The 27,966-nt window shown below is 32.5% G+C and overlaps 2 protein-coding genes across 3 annotated transcripts in view; both read right to left on the bottom strand.

Moving 5' to 3' along the window:
* Window positions 1-25,742, bottom strand: part of LOC110638334 (lysine histidine transporter-like 6) — a 33,600-nt gene extending 7,858 nt beyond the window's left edge. The window contains exon 1 of one of the 2 annotated variants that reach the window (XR_009145516.1): window positions 25,473-25,742. Coding sequence is in view for 1 of the 2 variants with exons in the window: in XM_058139468.1 (XP_057995451.1) it covers window positions 25,473-25,502 (30 nt within the window). In the remaining variant the exon portion in view is untranslated. The remainder of the gene's footprint in view (window positions 1-25,472) is intronic. The other variant, XM_058139468.1, reaches the window with a different exon arrangement.
* On the bottom strand, window positions 1,029-22,412 carry LOC110638336 (mediator of RNA polymerase II transcription subunit 25-like). Its single transcript, XM_058139470.1, has 15 exons — window positions 22,253-22,412; window positions 20,847-20,877; window positions 20,323-20,389; window positions 19,498-19,628; window positions 18,646-18,855; window positions 18,475-18,540; window positions 16,274-16,472; window positions 15,600-15,667; window positions 14,664-15,497; window positions 13,400-13,453; window positions 13,213-13,241; window positions 3,745-3,813; window positions 3,558-3,642; window positions 1,953-2,039; window positions 1,029-1,762 (listed from the first exon to the last, which is right to left on the bottom strand). The coding sequence occupies exons 1-15, from the start codon at window positions 22,387-22,389 to the stop codon at window positions 1,253-1,255; spliced, it is 2,577 nt and encodes an 858-aa protein (XP_057995453.1). The 5' UTR covers window positions 22,390-22,412; the 3' UTR covers window positions 1,029-1,252.
* Window positions 25,743-27,966: the final 2,224 nt, after the last annotated feature.

The raw sequence follows: 27,966 nt of genomic DNA, 5'->3' as shown, positions 1-27,966 counted from the left end.
AATGGAAGAAAAGACATTTGTGAGAAACTAAAGTTAATGAAGAATTTAAGAAAGAGCAATACGTAGTTGTTGTTGGATAGTGAGTCGGACCACCCAAGGCATTACGCACATGGCATTCGTGGCCACAAATTAAAATTCCAACTTCCAAGCTACGAATGATTGGAACTTACAATCTTCTTTTTCTTCTACTTATTTTCGAATTAAATTTTTTGCAATAAAACAAAATTTCTTTGTAAAAATTTTAAGGATATAAATTTTTTTATATTAATTCCATGAATTTAATATTAATATTTTATAATAAAATTAAATTTTAATTAACAAGAAATAAAATCTCTAACTAATCATGTAGGGTGGCAATCAAAATCTTTAAAATACAGCTTATTAATAAAATAAAAAAAAATTGGTTGATTCATCTACTAGTCCTACAAATTGAAGATTAAAAACTGATAAAATTTAATTTGAAAATAACATAAAAAAAATCCAAAATTTTACACCTACATAATGTTAAATATATTAAATTATAATTTTGGCCTCTTTAATTTCAAAATTTTTGCACTTATATAATGAAAAACTCGTACAAGAAGATTTTTTATTTATTTTTTACACATAAGTTCATCCTTAGTATTTATAAATACTTTTACACGTATTTATATAAGATTGGAATAAATATATAAATTTATCATATAAATAATTTGATTTATTATATATGATTTAAAACTAATATATCTTTCATATTATACTTAAACATTTCATATATGTAATTAAATACATAAGAATTAGTATATGTTTGCCATTCACTAATTAAAAGATTGCTTAATATAAAGGAATAATAACCATTCAGTGCTTATATTCAGTTCAAGAGAAGCCCTCTGACTTAAGAAGTCCCATCTTTTAATCCCAATGATTACTGAGTTGCAAAGCTGCATAAAGATGAATGTTATAGACAATATCATTCATGGTACCTAAGTTATCAGAATTTCTCCATATTAAGAGACCAAATAACTAAACAAAAGATAAAAGACAGATCATATGCACAAGGTGCTTGCTGATAAATAGAAAGGAAGGCCAGATTCGATAATATCATTATTTTACATGTAACCATAAATAGATTTTAAACGCCTGTTGATAAAATTACTAGTCTAAGAGATCCAACAGGTCAATATAATTGCTCAGGTGTTTTTTTTTTTATTTATTTTTAAAATTTTTTTTTTTAACACTGATGTATTCTGCTCCCAATTAATTGATTTTCTTTTTAACTCATAAAGCCACCTCCAGGCATGTTTGTTGGCCCTTGTGATGAAACTTGTCCCTGAGAAACTAATTGTGACCGTCCTGGACCTTGAACGTATGCCTGACCCATTCCCGTCCCAACCAATTGTTGCTGCTGTGGAACTTGCTGCTGCAACTGCGGAAGCTGCAGCTGCAGCTGCTGCTGCTGCAACGGCTGAAGCTGCTGCTGCAACTGTGGAAGCTGCTGCTGCAACTGTGGAAGCTGCTGCTGCTGCTGTTGAAGCTGTTGTTGTTGTTGTTGTTGAAGCTGTGAGAGTTGTTGCTGTTGCTGCAATTGGGGATGCTGTTGCTGCTGCTGTAGCTGTGGAAGTTGCTGCTGCTGCTGTAGCTGTGGAAGTTGTTGTTGCGGTTGCAGCTGTGGAAGCTGTTGCTGCTGTAGCTGTGGATGCTGCTGCGGTGGCATCTGCTGGTGATGCTGCTGCTGCATTTGTTGCTGCTGACTGGATATTTGAGGCTTAAACACAACCATATCCTGGTTCCACATAAATATTAGGTAAATTAAAATGTCGTATTCACTGACTACATATTTTTGCATGCTCATTATACCTAATAACAATGAAGCATACTGAAAAAAAAAGCTCCTAATATAGGCTGTAGCTTCTGTAAATTTTAGAAGAACTTATCAATCCTGCAGATATGGGAAAAGGTGTAGAACATCTTACCCCCGGAAAGAGCATCCCTATCAAGCGGCAGGCTTTGTCTGAAACAGAAAGCAGTAATGTCTGTGATGGCAATTGGATGACTGCACACTTGGGAAATTAAGATTGACATTAAACACAAGAAAATTCCAGTAAATAAATATAAAGTCCATGTTTTCACAACAAACAGGAAACAAGATTGAAATAACGAAAACTAGATAAAAGGGTCATGAAACAATTGCTGGAACTTGAGTATTAGTTTCACAAGGTTCTTATTTTCTTTTTCTTAGAACCTGGGCAGTATCAATACATCCTGGCCTTTGATTTGTATGCAACTTGCCAAAAATTTGGAAATAACAAATTCAGACCACGACTTCCATAGTGAGTTGCAAAATTGAATTACTACAAGAAGTCCAAAACAAGCCTGAAGGGGATTGATTGCAATAAAGGAAGTTGTGGACACAATTTATTTATGAGGTTTTGGCCAAATTTGCAAAGAGCATCCAAGTTTAGGATTTATGTGATGATTTACCTTAAGTAATTTTAACTCTAAAGTAATAACAGAAGTATATGCAATAGTGTATTATAAGAATAATTGGTTCCTCTTATTTAGCTCAACTAACTAGATAAACAGGTTTTCAACCAGCGAAAACTAGGCAAAGGATGCCCCTATATCCCCAGGATTCTCAATTCATCCCGTGCTGGAATATAACAGCAGCAATTTTCATGCTTGTCTGAGCATTCACCCTATAAAGTAGGGCACAAAAAATTTAACCCGGCAAGGAACCCTAGTTGAAAAATAAAGCAAAAATGCAGAAATTATCAGAACAAGACAGCAGATTATGCCTTTGCATTAACTTACTCATCTTGATCACCCTAGACACACTCATAAGCTTGCACAATTGCACAAAACTGAAGCCCAGCTCTGCAAATAGCCTAGTGGAGCAGGCTTAGGCTTTTGCCCTGGCCCCATATATTTTATTATAACTTAATTATTTTATTGTAACATCACACAGTCAAGTGAGCCGGGCCAGAGTTCAAAGTCCCAAGTCCATACCCCCAAAAAATGATAGGCAAGGTGCAACCTGCAAAGGGAAAAATTCCTTTGTCCAAGCCTCATTATTTTGCAAGTCCCATAAGATGAGTTCCCAAGCCTTACCAGTTCTCTCCATCCACAGACAAGACTGACAAACACTTTTCAAAGACAAATAAAAAAGGAAAAGAGGATGAGAAGAAGGTGGAGAAAGGCACTCACGGCCATTACGACCATTACTGGAACATGAGAGTAAAGAATTTGAGACAATTCCCTAATACCATGCTCCACTGATCTAGTTATTTATAAACACTAATATCATACAAAATGCATCCATTATTAATATTGTTATCCTTCGCTTCCAATTCACTATAACAATTAAGTCTTTAGTGGAATTGTAATAAGCTAAACAGAACATTAGAATTCCAAATTCTTTCATGAAAATCATACAACTAAAGTTAATGAAGATTGTAGAGGGACTAGTGAAGTATGGCTTCAAACAACTGTAAAAAAATGAGAAATATAATAATCTAAGAAGTTAGGCTATTGCCAAGCCCAGGAGAGGTAAAAGGGATCTAAGCACTCGGCCAACTTACAAGCTTCTTTTCTTGCAGTTGTCCAAGAAATCCATGCTGATTCATTGCCCGAAATACTAGAAAATCAGCCTTTCCAACATACTGCCTATATAAATAAAAGAATATCAGAATGGATCAGAAATACAACAAATCTAGATTGACACAATTGAATAAAGAAATGCAAGACAGACAGGAATACAGTGATTACTTGTTGTTCATGTGGTCCTGAGATATAAGCCGAACTATTTGCATTGTTGGTGGCCAGTTTGAAGCAAGCCTGAGATGCGCACCAGAGAACTCATCAACCATTTGAATATTTATTTCTCCCGTGTACATGGATTTGCATATTGTGCGAGCTTGCCGCAAAGGAATTCAAAACAGTTAAGACAAGCATGAAGGTGAAGGGATACACGAACATAACCCAATACAGAATGAACCTTGCCACTCTGTTCATTATGTTGTACAGAAGGAAGATGAATGGTAGGCTTGAAAGGATTCTGCACTTGTGACTTTTGATTGGAGGTCATACACAATAAGGTCATCCACTATAAGTTGAGTGTTGTAGCTAGTTGTAATAGTATTTGCTAACAATAATTATTATAATAATAAAGGTGTACTATGAAGCTATAAAGTGGTCAAAATCGAGTCTATCAACCTCATGTAACACAGGTCATATAGACACTTAAAACATCAAAGAATTTTGAGGACTTCTATTTGAACAGTTCATAGGAAGCTTGAGATCAAGAACAATAAATAATTTATCTCTTCAAGTCTGCTTCAATCTTAATGTTGTTGAGTCAGCCTCCATTCTACTCAATTATCATCACATTCTAAATCCTTCCTGAGTATTTCACCCCATGTCAGCTATATACCTCCGGTTGTCTTCACTCCAATAACTTGGATGTTCCCATTTCCCAATATCTTGTATTGGTGGATCCACCAATCTATGTTGGATGCAGGCAAACTATCTTTATTGCTCCTCACTCAACTCATCCTCAATGTGTGCCACTTCCACCTAACTATAAATAAAATCTTTTATTGCATTTCCACAGATCCATCTTAGCACACTCACATCCACCATATTCACATTCCTTTATCACCCAACTTTCAATGCAAAGCGTCATAAATAGTAAAATTGTAAAATCAGTTTTTATGATAATAAGACACCCACTGCACTAATTATCTATTATCAATCAGTTTAAAAAATTATAGGAAGTCACTGAGCAGTTTAATGGAACATGGCATTAGGATGCTAAACTTTCAACACACCATCAGTGTTGCAGTATTGAGATTTTTCTAGAAGAAATGAAGATAATTTTTTTTGACATTTTGTAATCCTTAAATTATGCTGTCAAACTTGTTAGGTGCAAGTGTATGTCTTTCCTTGATTTAAGGCGATTGATTAAAAAGAAGTAAGTTGAAACTTGTTGTAGTAACTATGGACCATGCTTTTTGTACTACTTTTGCTGCTATATAAGCAGCCTAATCTAATGAAATGTGTGTGTTAATTCTGCAATTTTAATCGTGCGTTGTGTGAGGTAAAGAACCTCTGTTTTCTTTATGAGTTTACTGTGACAAAATCCAACAAATGGTGTCAGAAGAAAATCCAACAAATGGTATTAAAGCTTCCATCTTAAGGGGCCTGTGTCTATCTTTGTGAGTTTTTTAAGAGAGATTTGAAAGTTATTTAACAAGAAAAAAAATTGAGAGGTTATCTACAAAATGCCTTTTTACAAGTGAGAATTAAGATTTTTGGGCTGTAAAAATGACAACATTTTTTAGAGCTCATGACTTGTGGGATGTAGTAGACACTGGAAGAGATCCAACACCTTTGCCACCAAATTCAACCTTGGCGCAAATCAAATATCATAGTGATGAATGTGCCAAGAAACGCAAGGCTTTAACTTTCATTCATCAAGCTGTTTCAGATTCTATCTTTCCAAGAATAGTTGGTGCCCAAACAGCGAACGAAGCTTGCGACAAGCTTAAAAAAGAGTTCCAAAGGAGTGAGAGGGTGAGATCAGTCAGATTGCTCACCCTTAAAAGAGAATTCGAGATGCTCAAAATGAAGGATGATGAATCTGTCAAAAACTTCTGCCAAACTAATGGAAATTGTGAATCAAATAAGGCTTTTTAAAGAAGATATTCCAGATGGAAAAGTTGTGGAGAAGATTATGATTTCTTTGCCAAACAAGTTTGAAGCAAAATTTTTTGCAATTGAAGAGTCATGTGACTTAAAGAGACTCATAATTGCAGAGTTAATTAGCAAACTTCAGGCTCAAGAGCAAAAAACTTCAATAAGAAATGAAGAAGTTATTGAAGGAGCCTTTAAAGCTTTCCAAGCCAAGAACAAAGGAAAAGCTTCATCAAGCACAAAGGAGAATGAAGCTGAAAATAGATATGCTAGTGTTTCTACCTTGTGGCACTTGTGGGAAGACAAATCATAGTGAAGATAAATGCTGGAAAAGGGCTCAATGCAATTTTTGCAAGAAGGAAGGTCACATTGAAAGATTTTGCAAAGCAAAACAAAATCAATATCAACAACAACAGGCTCAACTAGCCAATTTCAGTGAAGATCAACAAGAAGCTGAAGAATCTTTATTTTTTGCATATCAAGTTTGTAAGTCACCAGAGAAGTATATTTGGAATGTTGACAGTGGCTGTATAAATCACATGGCAAATGATGCAAGTTTTTTCAACTTTTTGGATAGATCTATCAAGATTAAAGTGAGAATGGAAAATGAAGAAATTGTAGAAGCTGAAAGAAGAGGTTCAATTTCACTTTAGACAAAGAAAGGTATGAAGCTCATTTCTGATGTATTGTTTATTCTAAAGCTTGATCAAAATCTTCTTAGTGTTGCACAAATGATAAAGAAGGGATATTATGTGGTATTTAAAAGGGATTTGTGTTCCATTTATGACTCACATGACTATAAGGTTGCTGAAGTAAGATTGGAGAATAATAAATTTATTTTAAATTTGAAATCTGATGTATTTAGTGCTGAAGCTAAAGAAATACCTAATTATGATAAAGGTGAAAATGAAAAGAAAATTTCAGTACAGAAAAGTCATTCTGCAGGTGTTGAAACAAAAGAAGGGCAATGCAAAGTAATTGTTTCTTATGCTATTTTTGATGTTAAAGGCTCAAAATTAAATGTTTACTGCAATGAAATTAAGGAGAGTTCAAGAAGGTTAAACCAACTGTAAAATTTCCAAATGACAATTGTAGAAGAATGGTTGCTGCCTCAAAAGTAAATCAAGTTATTTGGTCCAAGAAGAATTTAGCAAAGCAAGTTGAACTTTCGTATGCTTCCAGCAGCAAAAATTATTTTGATTTAGTTGCAAGAAGTCATACAAAGCATAGGAGAATTAAGCAAGAGAAGTATCATCCAATTGAAGAGGCTGAGAAGAATTGTGTTGTGGAACTGGTTTCTTACAAAATAAATGATCTAAATCCAAATTTAAAGAGTTAAAAGTAAAGTTTTGAGTCTTCAAGAAAAATCTCAAGGAGGAGTGTTGCAGTATTGAGATTTTTCTTGAAGATATGAAGATCTTTTTTTTTTTTTTTTTTTTTTTTTTTTACATTTTGTAATCCTTAAATTCTGCTGTCAAACTTGTTAGGTGCAAGTGTATGTCTTTCCTTGATTTAAGGAGATTGATTAGAAAGAAGTAAGTTGAAACTTGTTGTAGTAACTATGGACCATGCTTTTTGTACTACTTTTGCTATTATATAAGCAGCCTAGTCTAATGAAATGTGTGTGTTAATTCTACAATTTTAATCTTGTGTTGTGTGAGGTAGAGAACCTTTGTTTTCTTTGTGAGTTTACTGTGAGAAAATCCAACAATCACAACTTACGCTGCAGGAAATAGATCATAACATTTGCAATAATTCAAAACCTGAGAAAATAGTACATTATCCTTTAGTTAGGTTTATCTAGCTGCCCACCATAATTGTACCTAATTGGCACCTAACAACTAGTCATCTTTTATATAGCTACAAAGTTTAAATAAATAATTCTACCATAATCAGTAGTTTTATCTAGAGAAAAAACTAGTTTGATTTTGTTTAGCAAATGGTTTAATTTTAGCAACATTAATATATATAATATGATTGATTTTATTTCAGCATAGCATGGGGTTTAAGGTATTCTCAAACCCAAACATAGGAAGGTCATTATTCCTAGAGACGACACATCCCTAAAATCTACATTACCTGGGCCCTTCATTTAACACTAAAATACTAATGTCTGACACTTGGATATGAAGAAGGGTATGGATGCTGGACACACCAAAATGTTGGAAAATATTTTGAAACATGAGTCTGATGCTTGGACACCAACCCACTCTCAATGTTCCTTGATAAAACTCACATCTCACCGTTAACTTCAAGCAATTTCAATGTTAAATTTTCTTAAAACTAAACCTGGTTTTAAATATGGTCTTCTCCACAATCATGAGATTTATGAATGTTTTGCAATTGATCCGGGCTTATTTTTTTGGGCGTGTTCCAAAATAGTCCAAACACGTCCCTAAATGTGCTAAACACATTTTAACTTGCTATTTTGTAAAAGTACAACTACAAATTTAGTTTTAGATGCTTTCCTATTTCAATTAGGAAATGTTTCTAATTTTCCTATTTTATTTAGGATTAGTTAGGATTCGATTTGATTTCCCGTCCTAGAGATTTGAATCTATTAGTGAATATGAATCTACTGATTCTGTTGATTTTTTTTTTCTAGAGGGTTGTTAGAGCCTATAGTATCAAATTTTAGGGTATGTTCGGCATGGTTTCAAATCATGGTCGCGATCGAATTCACGGTCACAGTAACATAATATTAACAGCCTGGCCCATCCAAATTTTTTTGAAAAATTCACAAAGTTCACAAAATGACTAGATGTAAATAAAACTAAGTTACACAACTATATAACAAACACAAATACATCAACTACAGACATTATATCTATCATGTTTAGACATCATTAGTATTAAACAATTTATAACTAAAGTAGAAATATTTAATGATGATCTTAGTATGGTTTCAAATGACGGCCGTTACATAACCTAACGACCATTATTTACAGGTTTTGGGAGGGTCCCTAATGCGATACACCATTGTTTATTGGCAAATCTAGAGTTGCAAATTAAATAGCTATTACGACCATTATGTAATAGTAACGACCGTTATTTACTGTTATGCAATGGTAATGGCCTGCTGCAATCACATGGAAACAATGTTATTTTGTTTCTCTTTTCTTTATTGCGTATTCTCTTTTTCACAGCTACTATATCTCTCATATTCTCTCAAATTTTCACCCAAATTTCTCCTTTCTTCAACAAATTCTCTCATTATTTGCTAAGCCAAGATCATCATTAAATAGCTATTCTATCTATAAATTGTTAATACTAATGATGTCTAAACATGATAAATTTTTAATATCTTTATTTGATATATTTGTGCTTATTATATGGTTCTGTATTTTAGTTTTACTTATATCTACAAATATATAGTCATTTTATGAATTTTGTAAATTTTTCAAAAAAATTTGTATAGCGCCAAACTGTTACCATTACATTACGGCCGTTACAAGCATGTTTCCATCACTCACGATTGCGACCGTGAACACAACCGCGATTTGAAATCATGGATCTTAGCTTAGCAAACAATAAGGGAGAGAATTTGTAGAATAAAGGAGAAATTTGGGTAAAAATTTGATAGAATATGAGAGATATAGTAGCTATGGAAAAGAGAATACGCAAACAAAGAAAATAGAAGCAAAATAACATTGTTTCCATGTGATTGCAGTAGGCCATAACAACCATTACTGTTACGTAACAGTTATAATGGCCGTTATACCTGTAACTTCAGATTTGCAGATTTGCCTGTAAATAGCAGTATATCGCGTAACAGACCCTCCCAAAACCTATAAATAACGGCTATTGTGTGGCATAATGGTTGTTATTTGAAACCATGATGTTCGGTAACGCATGTGTTTTCTTGTTTTTTATTTTACTAAAACCAAAAATAGTTTTTACTTGATGTTGACAAGTTATGATAAACAACTTTTAAACCGTCATCTCCTACTTTTTTTTTTTCTCATCTCACATATACTATAAACAGTACCGTTTACTTCATATTCTTAATGTTTAAAAAAACATTAAGTATTCGCTGCTTTGTTCCTTTCATCTCATCAAGACCTATCATCAAGTATTCTTATGTTCTAGGGAAACATACATATTGATAGATTTCCATTTAAATCACTGAAACCAAGAAAAATATATGCTATAAATTTCTAGTTATGAAAGTGAAAGAGTGTGATTGGGTAATGAAGTTGTAACCATATCATATTTTAAATTGTGATCATGGCCGCGAGTAATGGTAATGGGCCTGTAACGGCCGTCACATAACAGTAACAGTAACAGCCTTTCGTAATTCAAATTTTTTTGGAAAATTTGCAAATTTCATGACATGCATACATATTCAAAGATATAATTAAAACTAAGATATACAACTAAATAATAAGTATAAATATATTAAATAAAGACATTAAGTTCATTATTTTTATACATCATTAATATATCCATTAAATTCTTTGATATTATTAATATATCCATTATTTTTATTTAGTATGAACTAATTAGTCATTAATATATTTATTAAATTCTTTAATATTATTTTCTAATTATTTATGTATTTACCTAAAAGTGATTAGAAAAAGTTTTAATAATTAGAGAAAATAAACAATAACTCATTTTTTGATGCTCTTAAACTCAAAACTTTGTAGAGGATTGAAGTTGAAGGTCCTCACTTCAGTAGATTAGATTGTGGATAAGAAAAAAAAAAAGAGAGAGAAAATGTTGAGTTTGAGAATTGAGAGAAAATGGCTGAGACTTGAGACTTAAGAGAAAGTTAAGACTTTAAGTGACAGTAAATGGCTATTAAATGGCAAGTAAAAATTGAAAATAAAGAGAGAAAAAGAGAGAATATATGCCATTTAACATAATAATTGAATAAATTAAAGAGAAAGAATCCCTCTACAACAGATCAATTTCACTTTCACATGAATGGAGCCAGCCATGGAGATGAAGTAGATATGAAATGGAGCTGCAAATGCAAAGTAAGTCAGGTAATGGTGTTACGTAATGGCCGGTAATGGTGTTACGTAATAGCCATAACGGCCGTGATAGCTACAATTTTTAAAACCTGTAATTTAATAGGTGTAACAATCATAGTAGCCCAAAAAACCTATAAATAATGGTCGTTTTTTGAAACCATGAATCACATAGAGAAATATTTGAGAAGATGAAAGTGACACAGTGTGATTGGGTAATGAAGTTGTAATCACACAGAGAAATATTTGGGAAGAGTGAAGAATTTGATTGAAGGCCATAAACTAAAAACTTCAAAGAAAAACCATGATTTTGATGTTTTACTTTTTTCTATTTTGTTTTTGAAATGATTCTATAAAAGTGATCACAAAAATAAATGAAAACAATTTGGACGAACAAGTTTTACCAAAAACAAAAAACAATAATGTCAAACGCAACCTTAATATTTCACTTTATTTTTTATAGTGAAAAGTGCAAATAAAACCTATCCTTAGCTATTTTTTATTCCACTAGCCATTCTTTTTCCTCTCCTTCTTTCGTTTTCTTTCTCTTTTCTTTTTCCTTTTTGTTAATATACTTCTCTAATTATAGTTGTCAAATTATGACATTATATTGACCTTTTAATTTAATTCACTATCCTTTTTTATTATTTAATTATTGTTCAAATTTAAATGGGATTTTCACTATGTGCACAATGATAATCATTGTCTACAATTCAAGAATTCATATTTTAGAACATAAAAACACATGATATAAAAGTATCCTTCTCATTAACTAAAGGACAATTCTACATTTATCAACCTATGTCATTGTATTTTTTTTTTAACTTACTTCTAGAACATATATCATTTTTAATTAATTTTAAGAATTTTATCGAATCTTACAATTCAATTTCATTCTCGATTCATAAAATAAAGATTTTGATTCTCGATTTGACAACTATGGTTATTTATATTTCCTACTCTATCTAGGATTAAAATTTTCCTATTTTATCTAGATTTCCTACTATGTTTTAATTTATCTAAACTTCTGAGAAAATAGATTTATTTTCCTATTAGGTGTTGGTGATTAAATCTCTGTAAATAGCCCAATATAGTATATTCTATGTATTTTCAGTTTTTGAATTTTGATTAATAAAATTCTATTGAGAATTTCTCCCTAATACTTTGAGTATTGTGAGTGTGTGTTCTTTGTGAGCTTCAAACTACATTAGTGGTATTAGGACGGGAAAATCGCCCCCATCAAGATGGCTTACCTTGATGGAGGAGGCGATTATATTAGTTTTTGCAATAGTGATCAGGGAACTAAAGCCATTTATCATAGGAACAAAATGTTGCGATGAAGGAAGCGACGTTTAGAGCAATAGATGAATCTCAGATTCGAGCATATAAAGAGACGCTTTGAAATAGATGCTTTGAAGAAATTGCAGATCATCTTGGTGCTTTTGGAATTGAAACAAATTGTAATTGGGTTGATAAAAGAAGGCGAGGAGATGGTGCTTCTCATGGTGACCCTATTTATCAATCAATTCCTGCTCATGGGCAATATTATCTATAATAAAGATTTGGAGGAAGAAGATAACTATAAGCCCATCTGGTTCATTAAAAATCAACAGTATGGTGGTGACAGAAGAAGAAACACACATGGGAAGGGAAAGGACTAGTCTGTACATGATTTATGATGAAATATTTGCTGAAACAAGAATTTATGCCTTTATATTTTGAGCAAATTTTATTCCAGTAGAACAACATTGTCAATAGGAGGTCCAACCAAGCTCTTAGCAGTTGAAAAATGAAAAAGTAAAGAACAAAGGGACCTTCGGAACTCAACAAAGCAACTTGAAGTGGAGGAGCCTAAGCTTGAAGAATTTGAATTAGAAACTTTAATCAAATTATCTTTTGCTATGGTTACAGATGAATAGCTTAAGGGAATAGAAAACATCACGTTTTGGAGACTCCATTGGAAGTTGAAGAAATACCATCTATGGGGACAATATTGGAAGTAGGAGAAAAACAAGTCATGAAAATGTGATTATTTTGCGTAATTGATAACTGGAAAAAAAAAATTTACAATGTGATTATTTTGTGGTTATTTTATTGTTATGTAATTATAGAATTGTTGATTATATTAAAATATATTTTAATCAATAAAAATAACTTTTTAGTATAAATTTTCAATTAAAAAAGAATTAAAATATATTTTATATTATAAATATATTTTATGTTATAAATAAAAAATATTCAAATATAAAATTTAAATTAATAGACTATTTTATTAATTAAATAAAACTTTAGGAAGCATATTTTAATTTACCATTATTTTTTCAAATTTAATTTAGTCATTTTGGCTACTATTGTGACAACTAATTAAGGTTTGGCTATAAAACACAAAATCAAGTTTTGGCAACAATCAAGAAAAGTCTAAAAGTTTTAGATCTTTTTGTCCAATAAGCCTAACTAATATATTGGTCTCAACAATGAAAATCTAAGTTATAAAAGCAACTTTAAGAACAAAAATTTCTATACAAGTCCATTTTTAGTAGAAGTAATTTTATAATTCCAAACTTACGTCTCAGAAGCCGAAGCACTCCTGTAACCCTGTAACAAATAAATCAGGCATAAGGTTCATGCATAAAGAAACGAAATGCTGGAGTACATGGAATGGTAACAATGAAGAAGTAATAAAGCAGTACTATGCAATAACTACAATCATAACGAGGCATATTATGAATATTTATCACGTGTTTCAGACATACTTCCAATCTGGTGATAAAGACAGGCTGTCCTTGACGCTGCCCAGACAAATTTCCCTGCATGAAAGTTCATTGTTAAGTATTTTCACTAGTACAATACTTTGCAGTGATGACGAGCAATTAGGCTCAAAATCCTCACCAATGATTGATGAAAATTTTTGACAGGAAATTACAAACAACAATACAAACCAGAGCCTAGAAGACACTGTTCAACACATGGTCAAATTGGCCCATTGCATTTTAGGTCATTTTAGCTTTTACTAACCCAGGGCAGTTTTGATGGCACTATTACCAAGGAAAATGTATACTAATTGGTTCTGATTGGGAACAATTAATGAGGACTATAATCTGTGAGAAATCACCAAGTGCCTATGTAATTTTGAGTGAGATCAGTTGGGGAAAGGAGAAAAGCTAATGCATGTCATCAACTTGATGAAGGAGGTTATTCTAAATGGAGCATTACCAATTTCTCCCATTAGCTTTAGGTCAAGGATGTCTTGATATTTCCAAAAGAATGCAAGTCAGTATTAACAGGAATGCAGAAGGGATTATACTAATCTTAAAGAGGCATAGTGTTGTTTTTTTTTTCCCCACATAGGACTGAGTTCATTCCTTATTCTAAAAATGTAAAACTTATAGATTTTTTTTTTTTTGGAGAGGGGAGTGGGTGGGCTGGGGGTGGTTGTGCGGGTTGGTGGGAATGATGGGGAGGAAGGGTTTGATAAGTTCTAATACAAGGTGCAATCCTAACTCCCCCACCTCTTCTCCACCTGACCAGAAGCTCAGGACAGCTTGGTAGTAGGTTGCCTGCAGATTATTTTGTTTAACATATGTGAGGGAGGGGGGGGGGGGGGGGGGCGGGGGCCGGTTGTTTTGGTGTGTGGGTTTGGTGAGGGGAATGATGGGGGAGGAAGGGTTTGATAAGTTCCAGTACAAGGTGCAATCCTAACTCTCCCACCCCTTATCCACCTGACCAGAAGCTCCGGACAGCTTAGTAGGTTGCCTGCACATTATTTTGTTTAACATATGTGAGCAAACAAATTTGTTAGATACTGTATGAGAAAGTATAAGAGAAAGATGTTAGGTGGCATATCCAAAGTCAATAGTCTACCATAGTAAGAAAGTGGAGAACTTTTTGAAATACGGAGGAATAAACATGCCAAAAAGCCTGACACCATCCTTGATTTGAGGATAAAAAATTGGAACAGTGCCATCAGAATGCTGCAAATCCATCGTAAATCTTTAACAAAATTTCATCTTGACTTACCTCCCAGACTTTGACATATTTGGATTGTGCTGGTTGCACAGCACTTGTTGTCTGCTGTGACAATGGCACATTAGCTGCTGAGTTGTTATTCACACCAAGAGACTGCATCCCACTTTGTGCTTGTTGAGGCATTCCTGGAGTTGGAATCATGGTGCTGCTTCCAGAAGAGACACCCGATGGACCAAGACCACTCATCATATTCTGATTCATGCCATTTCCACTTTGCACCATTTGTGCCCCTGAAAGATTTCCTTGGCTCATGCCTGGTACCGATGGACCCATGCTAACACCTCCTTGAAGGTTACCCATGGGTTGTGAAATTCCAAGATTTGAGTTTCCAGATATGTTAGAAGTTGCAGAAGTGAATGAACCAAGACCAGAGTTTGGTGCAATTTGTGTTGTTCCTGATCCTGTTATTGAACTAATACTAGGTTGTCCTGATGAAAAAACATTTTGAGCAGGAGGTACAGAAGAAGCCATGCCACTGGATATCATATTTGACATATGCATGGCAACAGAAGTCTGCTTCATTGATTGAAGAACGATCGTAGTTCCTCCAGTTAAAGCAGCAGAGTTCATCACTTGGCGTGCTTGAGAGAGATTGTTCAGTATGCTAACATTCGCTGCACCAGGAGGCACAGAAAGTACAGACTCTGGCATCCCACTGACACTCGGTTTTAAGTCTGGCACATTTTCACCACCTGTAATCATCTCTTGAGTAGTTGTAGGCGGTGAAGATGTCTGCAAACTTGGAACTGCTTGAGAAGTGGGACGCGCAGATGGAATATGTGAAAAAGCAGGTCCAGGTGCCATGGAAGTTAAAGTGGTTGGTTCCTGTACACATAAGTTATGAATTTATGAGCAAGGCCATTATAGAAGCAACCATTTTCCCAATAATAAGACGAGAAAATTAGAACAGAGGATAATTATACTTACAACTTTTACAGTCGCAGTGGGAACATTTGCAACTGAAATTTGTGACCGGTTCAAGATAGATCCATTCACTAAAATTTAAGAACAAGTTAGGCATCAAGCAATCAACCAGGAGACATCAACCAGGCAGAATATCAAAGCATGAATTTGACATTGGCAGTAATCTAATGAGCCTGCAATTATAATCTAAATGCCTTAGAAAAATACTCATTCCATGGTTTATATAGTCAACATTTCAAATTGCAATTTACAGATCAGCACTGACAAGATATCATCTTGCAGTATAAATTTCAGAGGAAAGCCCATTCAATTTCTTAAATATTGCTGAAAATATGATAGGATGCTTGATGGTATTTCTTTCAATGTCAACGGCTCAAAATTTAATAGATAACAAGCTGACGGCCTCCCAACTAAAACAGCCAATCCTATGTCTCAAGTCACAAAGACCAAAGTATGTATTCAGTAGCTAAATGCTCTATTTTTAAGGCTACTGACTAAACAAAGTTCAAGTTTACAACAATAGTGCATGACGAGAATGCTAATTATGGAAGTTTTTTTCCCATTATTTCTTATACAAAATCAAGGAAGATGATGTGTTTGAGAAAAGAAAATGAACAAATCATGCAAAGAGTCGATCAAAATAATAATTGAGAAGTAGATACAATTGCATAAACAACCTGATGCAGCTGGCCCTGCAGCAGAAGTATCTGAAGCGGCGTCCGCTTGTACAGGACTCTGATTAGAAGGTAGATTCGCAACTCCAGGACGACTTAAAGAAGCACGCGCCTCCATGAAGTTCTCAGAGATTAGAACAAGAAAATGAGGATTTTTAACATTGTCAACTATTGGATCTGCTGCTCGGATGTTCCGTTTTCCCTACATTGAAAAAAGTGATGCATCATTAGGACGCCTAGTCATCAATGAGCAGAACATTAGTAATCTGCATGAATTTTCCAAATAATAAGTGCATACAACAGCGTTATGTGCAATACTTAGTTCCCCTTTTTTCTTTATCCTTTTATAAGTCCATGGTTTAAAAACAAGTTTATGTTTTAATCGGTGCTTTCATCTATGTAAGAATCCATTACCACAATTCCACAAAATTCAAACAGTTGAATCCTCAAGTCTGTGGTCAGTGGTCGAATGAATAATGCTGACTAGGCTAAAAGAGTAATGAGTTAACAAAGAGAAGGCCGATTGAGACGCTGACTACACTAGACAAGAGCTTCATGCATGCTGCATAATATAAATTAATAACCCAGCTCTAGGGGTGTAAACAAGTAGTGTGGCACTTTGAATAGCTCAAACTCGGCTTCTTATTTTCTTTTCAAAGCTTTAGCTTGATTCAAGTTTAAATATTTAAGCTTGAACTCAGCTTGTTTGATTTGTATAAAACTTGAGCTCGGCTCATCTTAGACTTATTCAAACTCTGGTAATTTATTGGATAGGCTTAGGCTTAAGATAAAAATATTTCATTGTGTTAAACCATAACCCATCCTTAATCAGTCGGCACTAGGGAAATGCCCATGCTCTTGCACGTGGATTTATAATTTTTATTTTTCAGTATTTAAATTATTAATATATTTATATTTACAATTAATATTAATCAATTATAATACAAGAAATATAAATTTAATATTATATAAATTACTAAAATGGTTCTAATTAGTTTTTTATGTGAAGGTTCATTTAATCATTTACTTGATTAAGTTTTTAAATCTTTTACTTGTATATTAATAAGGTATATAATTTTTTACTTTATATTAGTTTTAAATTTCATAGAATTCAATTAATTTTAATTCATTGTATTGTGTTCTTAATTAAGTTACAAAAGGATTAGTTTTTTAAAAAAAAAATATTACTAATTACTTTTTACACCTAATATCTTAGTTCATTAATTTGTTCAATGATATAAATAAATTAGTTATCATAAAAATTTTAATCTTAAGTATTTCTTTATATAATAACAAAATATATTTTTTAAATTTAATTAACAAATTTTTCAAAAATATTTGCATATTAAAACATAACTAAATTTATTTTAATAATTATTTATAAAATTTATAAAAATATTGACTGTAATAAAGCATTATTGTTAATTTTATAATTTTATAATATTTATTTAATAATATATTGGCTTAACCACTAGTTAGCCCTTCACCTTCATCAGTTTAATGACTGAGTTAGATTTTAAAAAAATCAATCACAAAATATTATCTAATTGCATTATAAATAATTTTTAAATTTAAAAATATTAAAAAATAATTAAATAATTTTTAAATAATTTTTTTTTTTTAAGTATGGGATTACTAGAAAGCTTGGGCCTTCAAATGCTAAGTTTTGGGTATAGGCTAATGGGCTGGACATAAGAGAAACCTTTAAAAATTTGGCAAAATAACTTAATCAAATTGAAAAATTGAAATTCTAAAAAATATCTAGTTGAACCAAATCAATTAGTTATAACTAAAACTACTCATCCCTACTTATAATGGTTCAATAATAATAATAATAATAATAATAATAATAATAATAATAATAATAATAATAATAATAATAATAATAATACATCCCAATAAAATCAATATATTTAATTTAATATATAATAATATATTGATTAACAATTAGACTCACAGGCCTATAAAAAAGCTAGTTCATGGGTTTAGAAAGGAGCTGACTCACTAGTCAACTTGCGACCTTAAATGAGCTAAGTATTAATGAGCTCAAACTCATCATGTTTAGCAAACAAGCCTCAAAATCAGGCTTGGATTCGGATTAAAGCAAACGAGTCAAGCCAAGTCACTGCTCAAGGCTTGGCTCATTTATAACCCCATCACCATGAGAAAGAGAGAGAGAGATAAAGAGAGATCAACATTCTTACCGCATTGTAGATTGCTCTAATTTTTGGCAGCTGTTTTGGACAAATGACAGACAGAGAAACAGAGCACTGTAATGCAAACTAGGGGTCAGTGACCAGATGGTGAGCAACATTCAAGAGAGAAGTTACCACTAGTAAATTAACCAAGAGTCCAAGAAAACAATATAAGCATACTTGAGGAAATGATTTCGCAACGGTCTCTGCATCAGATAGGCAACTTTCTGTTTGTGGATCAATATACTGACTTTGCTCCAAATTTTGCATTCGTGGTCGATAGACTGGTGTTGGCAAGGGATAAGGGTTACTTGCTGCAATAAGAACACAATGCCTTTGTCCATCTATATTTTGTTGAGGTTGGCTTCCATTTGGAGCATAAGGGAACATCTGAATGAAGCAAAAAAAGTAAATCGGAGAAATACACTTTGCAATTGAATAATAAAGTTATTAAATCTAACTTGTTGGCTATTGCTAAACCCTATTTTCAAATCAACTTCTATGCAACTTTACAATCAATGATTAATAGCAATAAAGATAACAACAACTAAAGAACTTCCAAAACCTCTGTCCCAAACCATGTACACATTAAGTCAATAGAACAATCAACAAAGAGCTCACAAGTCACATCCATTAAGACAAGTTAAGAGGAGAGTGATTGAAATATTGGGGCATGCTTAGGGTAGACCAACAACACCAATACAGAAAAAACCATATATATTAATTACAGGAGTGAAGGAGGTGAAGGTTAGATCTAGGCTGATTTTAGTCAAAGCATTGAAAAAGGCTTTAGTAGCATTAGATACTTCTACTAATGTACTAATAAAATAAGTAGAATGAAATTAAATGATCCATATAACTGACTCAAAATAAAATGGGACTAATACTTTGTTGAGTTGAGCTTTTCCTCCTTAAAAGAAAGCAAAGAAATTGCAATAGCTACCATCAACATAGGAAGGCAAACGAATTTCTATAGGAATTAAAAGAGAAAAGAGCTCAAAAGACTAAAATATAGAATGAAACACTTCATACCATTAAAGCTTCAGAAAGACCTTCTGCAATTGCAGCGTCATTGAAGCCACCACCAGCAAAAGGAATGGCCGCTAACCATTGTAAAAAGATGTCAACATCTCTTGTCCAGCCAGTCCGTTGCACTAAGCAAGCTAAATGAAGAATAATAAAAAAGAGAATTGCACTTTGCTCATTAGCCAAGTACAGTAGAGCAAAATCGAGATTTAGATTTCACACCACTATGGCATTTATTAAGGAACAATTACAGATCCAACATGTTGCAATATCAATGCAAACCAAGCTACAGTATTATCGAAATATGTAATAATAATCGAACATTTTTTTCATTTATTGTCTAAAATTTTCAAACTAAAGGAGATTATGGAAAGCATGTTCAAAATTATTGTGATTTTTCAGGATTCTCTTTGTGTGGGAAAATTTAATCTGGGCACCAACGAAAGACAAGAAAAAAAATTTTAAGTTTGAAGTACAAACATCAAGTACATGCCATCATGTGCGCAAGAAGTTCTTTAGAACTTTGACTCAAACGAGGAGTCCAAAATTACAAAAATGAAATTAGTTTCACAACTTAATTCTAAATCAACAAGGTAATCCTATTTCTTTCCTTAAAAAAAAAAAGTAATCCTATTTCAACTCTACAAAGCCCTAAAAAACCTTGTGCAGGCCAAGCAAATGCTTCAAGTGAAGATTAAAGATGAATGCAAGCAAAAATGCTGCTTTATATTTTATTCCCCAAAAAAGTAGATGATGCCAACATGCAATATTACCATCAATCAAAAGATAATTTTTATAAGGTGAATCAGAAGGATCAAGAAAAAGGCATACCAGAATAAGATCCATGAGAATTAAATGTGACCAGTGAGAGCTCGACATTATTAGAAGGTGAAGGTTTCTGTGTTTCATACAAAGAAAATTAAACACGTAAATGACAACATATGAACATTTACAAGGCAATAACCATGCAAAATGAATTCACATAAAATAAAATGGTGGTAAAATCTCCTATTCCATCTAAGTAATTTATATGCATGGTGTGTATATATATATATATATATATATATATATATATTTCCATCGAGACGTCTACTTGGTAAGACCAACAGTTCAAACCAAACCTTGCTAAAACGAGGATGGAAGAAGACTAACAAAAGACGATATGAAGAGAGAATCAAGAAAAGACCCTTTAGAAAACTTAAGAGATGCCAAACTATTCTTAAATCTATTGAAGTTCTCTAGGAGTATAGATATACGATTTGACCACTCATTTCCCCCATAGTGTTTGATTGAATTTAAGATTTCAGTAATAGGATCATGATTGTTATAACTCCATCAAGGTGAAAATAGATTACCTGCCCAGTTAAGTCACCACCACAAAAAGACCTGCACATAGTGATCAAGGGTTATTAGTGTATATGACCAAACACATGTGACCTGAACAGAACTAAATAATCATACGCTGATACCATTTAATATTAATCCATCAAATGCTAACAAAGAAGTTCTCAAGATGGCCAACATCCCCATTATGAACCTTACATCATAATTATTGAAGTTGCTATACCAAAATATAAAACCATTAGGGATTTAAATTTAGTGGTGGTGGACTTTGTATATGAAAAAAAAAGGCCCAAAAATAAGAACTACAGGTGACAGAAACTCATCACCTATGTGATGAGATAAAGTGCCAATTAAGGTAAGGGGATTTATATAAACTCTAAAATTATATATAATTAAATTTTAAGTTATAAGAATTTTAAATTTATATAAATTTTAAAATTAAATTAAATAACAAAAAAATACATTTGTAAATGCTATAAATAATGAAGGATAATTTGGGAAAAATTAATGTTCCCCCCTCCCTTCACACATTTATATATTATATGGAAATAACATATCTTATTACTACTAGGATTACAAATTGTTAAAAAAGAAACCCTAATTAAATTGTAATTAGGAATTCTAAATAAAAATAAACTAGAAAAATAATAATAAATCTAATAGAATGATAATAATAGAATTCCCAAATAGTAGAACTCTAAACTCCTATTTCTACAATGAATATAATACCTAAGTTTAAGCTTCTTCCAGTACTGATCACTATGTTTCATGTTCACGCATCTATTCTAAATGCGATGATGATCTACATTCCAGAAGAACCTGTTCCAAAACATTGGTATTGTATGCTCACCAGAACTCATCTATCACAAAATTGAAATCTTGTAATGCAGTCTCTTTTTCACCACTTTTATTATGTATTAGACATGAGCATCCCTTGATAACTCCATGAGTTGCCCAATTTTTTTTTTTTTCCAAATTATTAAAAGAAGAGTAAATTGCAGTGTGCACTGCAGCATCGTCATGCATCAGAGAGCATAGTGTATCTAATTGATGCATATCGCTTCCACAAAAAGAGACTGGTTTTCCATACATAGTCCTCTAGGACACCTTCATTGCCTCATCTGTTGTTCCCATCTTTTAAGAACTAATTACCCTTAAACCTCCACCTATTTCTTTATATATGTTTTAGTTTTAACTTTTTAAGATAAAGCCTATCTACTTAATAGATGGACAACTATTAAGATAAAGCCTATCATCTTTCACTTTGTATAAGCACTATTATACTATATATTAAATACTGGTTCAGTAATCAAATAGCCGTAGAAAAAGGGACAACTAATTATCTAGTGTCACGTTCACAATATAAATTAAAAGTTCATTTTTTTTTACAGGAACTAAGCAAGCACGTCAAAAATACCCGATGATCTTTTCAAGGTAATCAGAAAGGATGGTCTGCCAGAAGGGGCCCATGGCCGCGGAGCCTTCAACGGCCACGATCAGCTGCTTCTCTGCCATAGGACCGCCTTGAAAATGGAGAAGATGAGAGCTTTGCATTCTCTTCTTTGTTAAGCTAGTGTAGATAGGCGGATGCGCTGGTGAAATGGAAATTAAAAAATAAATCAATTTCCTTTTTCTCTTTTCAATTTTGAATTTTTATATCTATATGCATATTTATATTTATTTAGTAAATTTTTGAATTTTTTCCTTATTTATCAATATTTTGGTTGGATCAATTAATATATTTTTAAATTTAAAAATTAATATTTTATATAATTATTAATTATAATATTAGAAAATAATTATATTAATTATATTTATTGTATATCATTAATTTTATAAATTTAAAAATTAATTTTTTGTATAGTTATTAAATATGTATTGAATCAAAGATATTTTTATTTTTAAAAAATTAATATTTATTTATAATTAATTATGACTTTTGGGAATCTAATCATATCATTAAATATTGAAAGTTTATCGTATATTAATATTGTGAATTTAAGTATTTAAAAATTTTTAAATTTTTGCATTATTTTATTTTTGAAGGAAATTTTTCATTTTAATATTTTTTTATATTTTGATTGAATTAATTAAGATTTTTTAAGTTTAAAAATCAATATTTAAAATTTTAATTATTACATTATTTATAGTATTGCTTTGAACTTTAGAGATTTTATATTCTATCCCCTAATTATAAATGCTTATAAAATATTATTATATGATTGGGATTCTTTTATTGTGAATACTTTTTACAAAAAATTATTTAAAGGTCCCTTAAGCAAATCCCACATCGGCAAAGCACGGAGATGGTCTTGGGCTCAAAAGTAATGATATATAAGATGGGGGGAACTAATCACTAGAGGCGCCTTTTGGTGGAATGGCCTGGAGAGTTGGAAGAACTCCAGGGTTAAGCGTGCTCGCTTGAGAGAATTCCTAGGATGGGTGACCTCCTGGGAAGTTCTCCATTCCACCTATGGGACAAAACCGTGAGGCTTATGGCCAAAGCGGACAATTCCTCTAGTGGTTGGTTCCCGATCGTTACAGAAACACTATCTCTATGGTGAAATATGTGAGATATACATTGATCATAAAAGCTTGAAGCATATTTTTCAGCTAAGGGACTTTAATCTGAGGCAGAGGAGATAGATGGAACTTCTAAAGGATTTTGACTGCACCATTCAATATCACCCTGGAAAGGCAAATATAGTGGTAGATGCTTTAAGTAGAAAATCATCGGGCAGTTTGGCGCGTATAGCAACAGAAAGGAGGCCATTGATCCAAGAGTTACATGAATTGATGGATGAAGGACTAGTCTTGGATATAGCAGATGCAGTTGCACTCTTGGCACATTTTAGGGTAAGGCTAGACCTACAGAGCAGGATCAGGGTTTCTAGCATAGGGACCCATAATTAATTAGAATTATGGAAAAGGTACAGTAGGAAGAAGACTATGAGTTTGGGTTTGGTGCAGATGGTGCTCTTGTGCAAGGCTCTCAGATATGTGTGCCAAACGTGGACAACCTTAGAGCTGAGATCATGTAAGAGGTGCACTACACACCTTATAATGTTCACTCAGGCTCCACCAAGATGTACGATAATGTTAAGAATAGGTACTGGTGGAATGGCATGAAGAGAGACATAACAAATTTTGTGTTCAAGTGCTTGACTTATCAAAAGTTGAAGTTTGAACATCAAAGGCCATCAGGGAAGTTACAAGAGATTTCCCTTCTGGAGTGGAAATGGGAAATGATTACTATAGATTTCGTAACTAGGTTGCCTCGTACCACACATGGATATGACTCGATATGGGTGATTGTGGATCATTTAACCAATTCAGCTCATTTCTTACTTGTACGAACCACCTACTCTGTTGCCCAATATGTTAGGCTCTATATTCATGAAATAGTCAAATTACATAGAGTTTCTGCTTTCATAATATCTGACAGGGGACCCTAGTTCACTTCTCAGTTTTGGAGAAAGCTACAGGAGGCACTTGGCACACAGTTAAACTTTAGTGCAGCCTTTCACCCTCAGACACTGGAGGATATGCTTTGTATGTGTGTCCTAGATTTTTGAGGTCAATAGGATGATAAGCTAATATTGATGGAGTTTGCTTATAATAACAACTATCATTCTAGCATCAGGATGGTACCTTGTGAGGCACTATATGGCAAGAAGTGTAGGTCCCCTCTGTATTGGACAGAAGTTAGAAAGGCAAAGGTACATGATGTAGACTTGGTGCAGTACACTTCAGAGATGGTCCCTTTAATTAGGGAGCGATTGAAAATAGCTTTCAGCAGGCAGAAGAGCTACACAGATCCTAGGCAAAAAGATGTAGAGTTTGCAATGGGTAACTATGTATTTCTGAAGGTCTCCCCTATGAAGGGAGTTATGAGATTTGAAAAGAATGACAAGCTGACACCCTGATATATAGGGCCTTTTTAGATCACAAACAGGGTGGGACTAGTTACCTACCGACTAGAGTTACCACCAAGCATTTCATATATCCACCCAATGTTCCATATCTCCATGCTTAGGAAGTACATTCATAATCATTTCCACGTGCTACAACCTGATATAGTGGAATTGAATGAAAACTTAACCTTTGAGAAACAGCTTGTGTCAGATGAGGCAGTTAAGTTCAAAGTAGATCCCTATGATTAAGGTTTTGTGGAAGAGCCAATCAGTGGAAGAATGCACTTGGGAGTCAGAGTAGGATATGCGCAGTAAGTACCCATACTTATTCAATATGTAATCTTGTTTTTTTATTCTGCCTTGTGTAAAATTCGGTGACGAATTTTCTGTAAGGGAGGAAGAATGTAACACCCCAAATTTTTAAATAATTATTTTATATGTAAATATTAATATTTTATTTTATTAAATATTTTGAAATTTTATTTGAAATTTTTTGAAATTTAAAAATTGGGTTTGATTTTCTTAAAATAAGAAATTTCATTTGGCCCTGCGAGCGGGATCGCCTTCTTTCCATTTCTCGACGGCTTGCTCTTCCTGTTTAAGTAGAGTTCAAAAATAGATCAGAACACTGAACAGTTAATGGCTAAGAAATTTTGTGAAACAAAATATATAATCTTGTGGGTGTTAATTAGGGAAAGCCAGAATCCATGGTCATATTCTCACCTTGGAAGAGGAAAGAGAAGTTGAAACCATTTTAGCAAGCAAAGATGACTCAGTGTTGAGGACGCCCCTCAATGTGGGAGTTCAGTGATCATCATGATGTACATGTAGTGGTCTCCGGTGGCTCAAATTTTTTATTGGAATAAAAATGAGGAAAGGGAAATTTTTTTTTTTGGTTCAGTTTTGTTGCTTCCCCTGGATCTTTTCAGTCCTACCTCAGAAGAATGCTCTTTCAGTATTTACAGTAACACAAAGAAAATGGAGAATCTTTTCTCATATTTAAAGTGCCATTAGAGCCCACCACCACCAACTTGCCAATGGGTTTGTGCCAATTAAAAAATATTAAACTTGGATAATGCACATATAATTACTTGACAAGCTAGTAAAGCATGAAGAGACGGCTTCCAAGGACAACACATGAAAGGTTGTGAATGTAGCCTATGATTTAGAAAGTATTCATTGCAATCCTACTTTAACTTCCCTCTTGAATAAAATTATAGCTTCTTAGAATTGAGGAATTTCTAGACTTTGAGCCAATGATGGGAAGGTTTTGTTGGTTGGTGATGACTTGGATCCATCCTAAAATCACTACGCTCATTACGTTTGCTTTATGGAAGGGCCATAGTTTCACATGCAATGATTAAAGGAAGAAGGGCAAGCTTCTTGTCATTTTTTAATATTGTTGGTGTTAGTGCGGGTCATATTCTTCTCCTGTGATGAAGTGTCCCCATTAGCTTTAGTTTAGAGGCTGAAAGATGACTTTATACCTCGAAAATGTAATATGAATTACCACTTTTTCCTTTCTCTAAGATTAAAAATTAAACATTAATCATCACTTAGACGTCACTGTGACTATATGTGGTCCAATCCTTTAAAGAAACCAGAAGCTTTTCTCTATGTTTTTCTTGCAGCAGCCCTTATTTTTTATTTCATATGGATGATCTCTTGTAGGAGATTATTGGGAGTCACTATCCCAACGAACTCTTGCCTCCCAGAACAATCACAGCAAAGTGCTTCACTGTGAGTTCTTTCTGTTGTTTCGTGGATGGAGTAACTAACTAGAAAACTATGTTTATTATGTCAAACAAACATGTATATTATCAACAGCCTAAGAAAATCATGACTGAGAACGTACACCTGCACCTACATATGCAATGGCTGTGACAACTTGAAAAGTTGAGCGCTGTGCAGGAACAACTTAACCTAAAAAATGTTTAAGTTTGTAGTTACACCTCACACGCCAAAGCCCACTAGACTTGAAGCATGAATAATTACAGGCCCACTTTACCTTATACACAACTAATACATGAGTAACCAAAATTTGAATTCTGTAATTTTTTTATTTCGGTTTGAAAGGCTTGATACCATGAAGAAAAGATTTGCCTAAATCTTACATATAGCTCGAATACCTATTAAACACTGCCATTTGGCTTGGAGAGAGGGACCATCTTCCACCCATTTGCCACGTTACTGATCTTCCTGTTTCAGAGTTGAAAAGTGGAAAATATTAAATTTTGTGAAAGATTAGTGTTGTGGGTACGAGTGGTCACTCATATGATGCTCGCCTTGGAAGGGGAAGAGGAGAAATTGAGACCATTTTTGCTACCAAATCGACTGCGAGGGTTCATTGATCATCATATTTGTGTATATGTACTGTTCTTGTAAAGGTAAGTATACAATTGGTTCTTAAAAAAAATAAAGTATACAATTAGTTGGGTATGGTTTTCGTGCTTCACACATCATGTTCCTTTCCTTCAATTCTGGAAAAGGAAAAGAGCTGTTCCTAACACATGGTGCATTTGGGAAAAAAAAAACAAAAAAAAGCGGTAGCGGAAAGAAATTTAGCTAATGATGTTATATATTTTCTTTTTTTTTTTTTTAAATAATTTTTATTCTCTTATCTTTTGAGATTAAGAGTTATTCTGTTTTATAAAAAATATTTTTAAAAAAAAATATTTCACACATTTTTTAATATTTGGAGCACTTGAGAAAATTAAGAAAATTAATTAATAAAAAATATTTTTCTCATGAAAACTAAATATTTTTTAATGAAAATAACATTTTTTAAATAAAAAATTATTTTTATTTTTTAAATTTTAATAATTTTATTAAAATATGAAAACACTTATACACATATAAAATAAATATATATCATTAATTTAATATTATAATTAAATAACAAAAATATTTTATTTTCTATAAAAATATTTTTTATATATAAATTATTTTTTTTAAATAAATGAATCATAAAATATTATTTAATTAAAAATATATTAATATTTTAATAAAATAATTAAAAGATAATAAATTAAAATAAAATAATTTAAAGGTAATAGGATTTATTTATTAAATATTTTTTAAATAATTTATATTTTAAATTTATAATGAGTGAAAATAATTAAAAATTTCATTTAATTTTATATATATTAAATTTAAGATAGATTGAATTTAAATAAAAATTTCTTTGAAAATAGAGTGATTTAATGGAAGAAAAGAC

The sequence above is a fragment of the Hevea brasiliensis genome, chromosome 17 (genome assembly GCF_030052815.1).
Source record: "Hevea brasiliensis isolate MT/VB/25A 57/8 chromosome 17, ASM3005281v1, whole genome shotgun sequence".
Lineage (NCBI taxonomy): Eukaryota > Viridiplantae > Streptophyta > Magnoliopsida > Malpighiales > Euphorbiaceae > Hevea > Hevea brasiliensis.
Note: the sequence above shows the minus strand (reverse complement) of the source record. Positions and strands in the feature narration are given on the sequence as shown.